We start from the raw sequence: 6,764 nt of genomic DNA on the forward strand, positions 1-6,764 counted from the left end.
TGTTTTATATTTGTTGTTTGGAATTATGTTAAGTGTAAATATTTTTTTTATTCCTTGAGGATTTCATCTTAAAGGTAGACTTGTACTGCTGTTTTAAAAACAATTTAAAAAAGTTCTGTTCCTTATGTTATGAGCTTTCTTGGTTTACTTATTTAGTGAGGCTGGGTCAGCTATTGTGGTAACAGCATTTAGATTAATATTTGGATATGGTTATTAACTCATATCTTGTATATCTACTAGTCAACAGACCTCTTCATAAAAATGATCTCTTAGGATTTCTTATTCATTGTAAATGTATTATCCTCTATGGATACATATTTTTAAAGTTCATCATGTTTTTAAAAATTCATTTGAGAAGTAGTATTTTGTTTTAAAAAGAGACATTTTTATCATGCTGTTTTCTAGGCTTTCCCCCATTATTTCAATATTTATCTGCATAATTTAGTAATCTTACTTGAACTTTTAGAGGTTTAAAATCTGAGAAGTACTGTTTTAAAATATTGATAATGTATTTTAAAAACTTAACTATGACTCTTGACTGTCTTCCTTAGTTTCTCTGTTGATTACTAGATTATTTTAACAATGGTCCTCAGAATATGTAGTGTTTATTTCTCTTCATGAGTTTTTATTTCCCTGAGTTTTGTATTATAGTATCTTAAGTCATATGAGAAAAAAATGTCAAGAACTTTGCTTGAAGTCTTAAGAACATTTATTTTTAGTTATTGATGAAAAATTAAGTTTTGAATTAATATTTTGTTACTGAGTGAACATGGCAACATGTAGATTAAAAAATTATTATTTAAGGATCCTGCAAGCCAATAGCCTTCTCTTTTCTTAATTATATAAGTAAGCATTAAATACTTTCTTCTTATACCTCCAGTGATAGTCTTTATTCTACCCTTTTTATGCAAGATAATCTTAGATTTCTTTCTGAATGGGATAAAGATTATATAATGTTGCTGTCATTTAAAAATGAAGGAACAAATCCCAGGTTAATTATGTTAGTCATTTCTACTACTTGACTGAAACAATGAAAGTCTTTAACATTTGGAATTTAACATCTTATCTTTTTATTCTTTTAGTTGATTACAGACATAGTGAGACCAGTGCCACAGCTCTGATGGTTGCCGCGGGACGGGGTTTTACGAGTCAAGTAGAACAGTTAATTAGTATGGGAGCCAATGTCCACAGTAAAGCATCAAATGGATGGTAAATTTAGATTGTGTCCATTCTTTGTATGTCATGGTATAGTTGCACATGCCTTTTAAAAATTCTTATGATTGGGGCGGTGGTGGCGCACGCTTTTAATCCCAGCACTAGGGAGGCAGAGGCAGGCAGATCTCTGTGAGTTCGAGGCCAGCCTGGTCTACAGAGCTAGTTCCAGGACAGGCTCCAAAGTTACAGAGAAACTCTGTCTTGAGAAACAAAAACAAACAAACAAAAACTTATGATTATCCCTATTTTAAAATCTATTGTATAATGATTACTGGTACATCTCTAATGAGTAAATAAATAATCCTGGATGATAGTTTCATAATTTTGAAAAATTTGTAATTTGAAAATTTGTAATTACATAATTATAAAATATTTCTCAGTTTGGTATCTTTGAATTTTATAGGATGGCTTTAGATTGGGCTAAGCACTTTGGACAAACTGAAATTGTGGATCTTCTAGAATCTTACAGGTAAAACCTTACACTATTTAAAATGAATTCTATCTTTAAAAAAAATCTTAGCCATGTAAATCATATATTCTGTAACAGGTAAGCTACTTACAGTCTTTTACTGAGAGATTTATTTTTATAATTATAAAAATTTTATTCTTGACTGTTATGAATATGAACACAGATCTTTAAATTGACAGTTAATGCAGTTATCTATCCATCCACCATCCATCCAGCCATCCAGCCATCCATCCATCCATCCATCCATCCATCCATCCATCCATTGCTCTTTATCTATACATAGGAGTAGAATTTCTAGGGGATATAGTTAACACTGTGTTTATCCTTTGGAGAACTGTCACAGTGTTCCATAATTGCTGTACTAGTCTATATTTATTCTAGGAATGTTCTGGTATTTCTGCACCATTCCCGTACTTAACTGTGTCTTTGACCTTAACCTTCCTTTTGGTTGTGCAATGGTGTTATTTTGGTTTTGCTATATATTTCCATAGTGAAAGGTGATGCTAAACATTTTGATGTATTTCTAGGTCATTATGGCATGCATTTTCTTGATCAAGTGTCTTTAGATTGTGATTCTTTTTTATCAAATTTGTCACTTATCCAATTTAACATGAAACTGTGCTTGCAACCAACACATAAATTAACTATAGATTGTACATTAAGTGACCCCTTCCTTAGGGCATATTGGAAATTTAGAGCAAATAATGGGTAACTTTAAGTCAGTCTGTCTTTCTTTCTTTCTTTCTTTCTTTCTTTCTTTCTTTCTTTCTTTCTTTCTTTCTTTCTTTCTTAATATAAAAAGTGACTTGGTATTTTTCTTAGTGCTTCATTGGAATTTGGAAATCTAGATGAAAGTTCTTTGGTTCAAACAAATGGAAATGACCTCAGTGTAGAAGACAGAGAGCTGTTGAAAGCTTACCATCATAGTTTTGATGATGAAAAGGTAGACTTGGATTTGATCATGCATCTTCTATACAATATCTGCCATAGTTGTGATGCTGGTAAGTGCTGTCTGAAAGAAATGGAACATACTGTGTTGAAAAATTAGTATTTAGTTGTTAAATTTTTCTGTAATTCTGTTGATAGTGATGTGTGAATAGTAGTTCTTTTATGATCATGTACCAAGGTGTGAAATCACATATTATTCTTTAATAATGAGTTTTGTTGATTATGTCTGATTTTACAAGATTAAATACTAAAAATACTTTTCTCCAAGGTGCAATATTAATTTTTCTACCTGGATATGATGAAATTGTTGGTTTGAGGGATCGTATCCTGTTTGATGACAAGCGGTTTGCTGATAATACACATAGGTAAACTATAAAGCTTTGTACTTGTTGCTCAAGCTAACAGATTCTTTGTTGCTCAAGCTAACAAACAGGTTCTATAGTTCATTTTTCTCTTCTCAATTGTAATAGATATCAAGTCTTTATGCTCCATTCAAATATGCAGACATCTGATCAAAAGAAGGTATTAAAAAATCCACCTGCAGGTGTCCGAAAAATAGTAAGCATCATAAGATCTTTTATGTTCTACTTTTGTTATTCATTGGTCTATTTTCATATTAATGTTAAAATAACATTCCATTTCAGATCCTTTCCACCAATATTGCTGAAACAAGCATCACTGTCAATGATGTTGTCTTTGTTATTGATTCTGGTAAGGTGAAGGAGGTATGTATGAATAAGTTATATTTTTACCAAATGAAGAAGATTGAGTTCCAGTCCAACAGCTACTTTAGTAAAACTTCATTTTAGATGCAAATTTCTTTATAGATGAATTTAGCATAATAAATGTTGTTTTACTAAACTGTTCTAACTTATATTTAGTATGTTGGGTATATTTTGGTGATCCAACAAATTAGACAAGAAGATTCACTTCTACTTACCAGCTAGTAGTAGGAAAGTAAAGAATTAGAATATGCACAGTAAAAATTTGTCACATAGTGGCAATTTGATTTACATATTTTCTATTTTCCTCTTATATTTGGGGATGGTTGTAGCCCTCTTATTCATTGATAGAACCTAATGCCTTACATATGGTGTGTGTGCGTATGTGTGTGTATAGTAGGTGTTCTAAAGGTATTTAGATCAAGAGAAACTTGATTAACAAAGGAAAACAAAATCCTAAAAATTGAGAAAGATGTATGCTGGGACCTCATGCTTCCAGATACACATTTACCTACACATTTACACGTGCACAGATGCATACATACAAAACCAACAGCAGTGCAAATTAGGGTGAACATCCCAGTAGTTAGCCAACAGTGGAAATCACTGCCCGGCTTTGTGCAAAAAGTTTTTTTTTCTTACTCTTTTATCTACTGTCTCTTGCTACTTTCATACTACTGTAACCATTCATAAATTACATCAAAGACATCAAAGCATAAAATATTTACTATTAGACCCTTTGCAAAAAATTTTCTTCTCTCAAAAATAAGTGATAGCATTTGCTTGCTTTCAGTATTAACATGACTAATAATTCCCAGTGCCATAACTTTTGATAGATAAAATGATAGAGGCAATTAGTTTTTCAAGGAAGAAATGATAAAATGGATATAAGTAATCATTTTAGTGTGAAAATTCATGTTTTCAATGTAATTTTAGTATCACCTTACAGAGAATAAAATTTCTTGTAGGTTTTGATCAAACTCATTGTAAAAGAAGAGTAAACTGTTTCAGCTATAGTGTTAAAACTAAGTGATGTGTCTTTACATACCAAGACTTGTCAGATGTGCTGAATACCTGCCCTCTCTGTACTGGGTAGGCTGAGACAGGAGGATCTAAGTAAAGTTAAGGCTAGCTTGGGCTACATTGCAAGAACCTGTCTCAAAAATGAAAAAGCAGTAGTATCAAAACCCATTGCCATTGTTCTTTGTGGGAGCCTAGGCAGTTTGGATGCTCACCTTACTAGACCTGGATGGAGGTGGGTGGTCCTTGGACTTCCCACAGGGCAGGGAACCCTGATTGCTCTTTGGGCTGACAAGGGAGGAGGACTTGATGGGGGAAGGGGAGGGAAATGGGAGGCGGTGGCAGGGAGGAGGCAGAAATCTTTAATAAATAAATAAATAGATAGATAGATAAATAAATAAAAATTTTAAAAAAATGAAAAAGCAGAGAGTACAGATGTATTGCTCTTATGTTATTTAAATTTTAGAAATTAATTCTTCTAGGTGTTATCAAATCATGACTTTAGCACAGTGATAGTATCAAAAGTATTATACATACAAAACTAACAAATGAAACAAATATTATAAGCTAAGCAACATACTTTCTGAAAATTTCTTGACTAAACTTATTAGAAAATGCATTTGTATTTGCTCTATTTAATTAATTTTATACAAGGGAAAGCAAGGGCATGGAATACTTTTTTAAACCACTTCTACAGCAGATCTTTACTTTTGACCATTTGAGGAAGTCTAGTGTTAGTAATGATTATATTTTTCTTTGAGACATTCAGGAAAGGGTAATTTCTGAGTAACTCAGCAGGATGTTTCTTCACTTAGAGGTGTTTAGTTTGGTAATTATTAGTCATTCTTCCAGAGATTTACTCTTTGAGATGTATTTTGGCAATTTTTTTCTAGTCATTCTTATTTCTTAAAAATGATGTAAATATGATAGAAAAAATTGCCGGAGAATCCTATTTTTGCTTTATACTGTGTTTTGTTTGTTTTTTATAATAATTTCTATTTTTTGACATGATAACCACATCATTCCTTCCCTTTCTTTTTTCTGACTCATCCCTGGCCCTTACTTTTTTTTTTTTTAAAGTCTTCTTTTTCTTTGTTATTTATTTATATATATATTTCTAAATCTATAAATCCATTGTGCTCACTGTATATAGTGTAATCTGTGTCCATGTGATCTCAGGGCTGACCACTTGATACTGGATAAATAATTGGTGTATTTTTGCCCAAGAAAGACCATTTCTCCTGCTCTCGGCATTCCCCAGTTGCCTCTAGGGTTGAGGCCCTGCAAGCTCTCCCCCTTCATGTTAGGATATCCATTAGTGGCATCTGTGTTCTTGTAATCTCTAGGCAGTCATATGGATGTCATAATAAAGTCTTGGTGTCCTGTGAAAATCAGTTGTTATTAAACTGTAGGAGACAGTTGCAAAACGCCCTACACAGCACAGCATGGAGATTGTGTAGATCTTCAAAGCTTTGTTTGCTGTCCATTGTTTTTCATTATAATGTTTATATCCAACAAATGTGAGTTTTTAAGATCAGTTTCCTCAATGAAGGAAGGGTAGATGGGGTAGGGAGAGAAAGTGGAGAGATTGGGAAGAGGGGAGAGGGGAAGTTTTGGTTAGGATTTAAAAACAAGAAAATAAAACAAAAACAAAACAGAAAAAATAATCAGTTTATTCTAATTAATCAAGAGGGGCCTTTAAGTTTAACTTGGGCATGTTAAAATATCTATATTCTCATTAGTACCAACCATGTTTTAACATAAAGATGATTTAATATTGCAGAAATCCTTTGATGCACTGAATTTTGTTACAATGTTAAAAATGGTATGGATTTCCAAAGCTAGTGCCATACAGCGCAAAGGCAGGTAATGTATATTTTATGTTATAATTACATGCATAATCTATATTCATTTACTTGCCTGTTTGATAATAATATTATATGAATTGCATATTGTATAGTGTTCCTTTTATATGTTAGTGTCACGTTAGTCTTAATTTTATTATTTTTTTAAATAAAAGTCAACATTTATGACTATGTCAGCGATGCAAAGCAGTAACTCAAGGAGAGGCTTTGTAGGTGGCAAGTTGGGCTTATATGCTCGATTGACTAGTTTCTTCTCTTTTTGAACATGATTTTTTTTTTTTCCGGACCACACAGTGAGACTTTATTTCAGAAAACAAATGCTAGAATCAAGAACCATTGCTCTAGACAGTCAAACTGTGTCTATCGTAAAAAATTATAAAATTTAGATTCTATCTATGGATGCTTACCATGATAAAAGTAACATTTAAATGTTTTTATGTATCCCCGTTTTTCTTAAGTTACATTTCTATGTTTAACTTATTTACTGATATAACCAATTAAGCTAATTCGTTCTTTCTATTATGT

General features: G+C 32.1%; 1 protein-coding gene across 2 annotated transcripts in view; it reads left to right on the top strand.

Moving 5' to 3' along the window:
• Positions 1–6,764, top strand: part of Ythdc2 (YTH domain containing 2) — a 62,802-nt gene that overhangs the window by 24,084 nt on the left and 31,954 nt on the right. For both annotated transcript variants that reach the window (XM_005356063.3, XM_026783522.1), the window contains 7 exons: positions 1,083–1,209; positions 1,619–1,684; positions 2,507–2,685; positions 2,901–2,997; positions 3,103–3,190; positions 3,277–3,357; positions 6,158–6,240. In XM_005356063.3, coding sequence (XP_005356120.1) covers positions 1,083–1,209; positions 1,619–1,684; positions 2,507–2,685; positions 2,901–2,997; positions 3,103–3,190; positions 3,277–3,357; positions 6,158–6,240 — 721 coding nt within the window. The remainder of the gene's footprint in view (positions 1–1,082; positions 1,210–1,618; positions 1,685–2,506; positions 2,686–2,900; positions 2,998–3,102; positions 3,191–3,276; positions 3,358–6,157; positions 6,241–6,764) is intronic.

This window comes from Microtus ochrogaster, chromosome 18 (genome assembly GCF_000317375.1).
Source record: "Microtus ochrogaster isolate Prairie Vole_2 chromosome 18, MicOch1.0, whole genome shotgun sequence".
Classification (NCBI taxonomy): Eukaryota; Metazoa; Chordata; class Mammalia; order Rodentia; family Cricetidae; genus Microtus; species Microtus ochrogaster.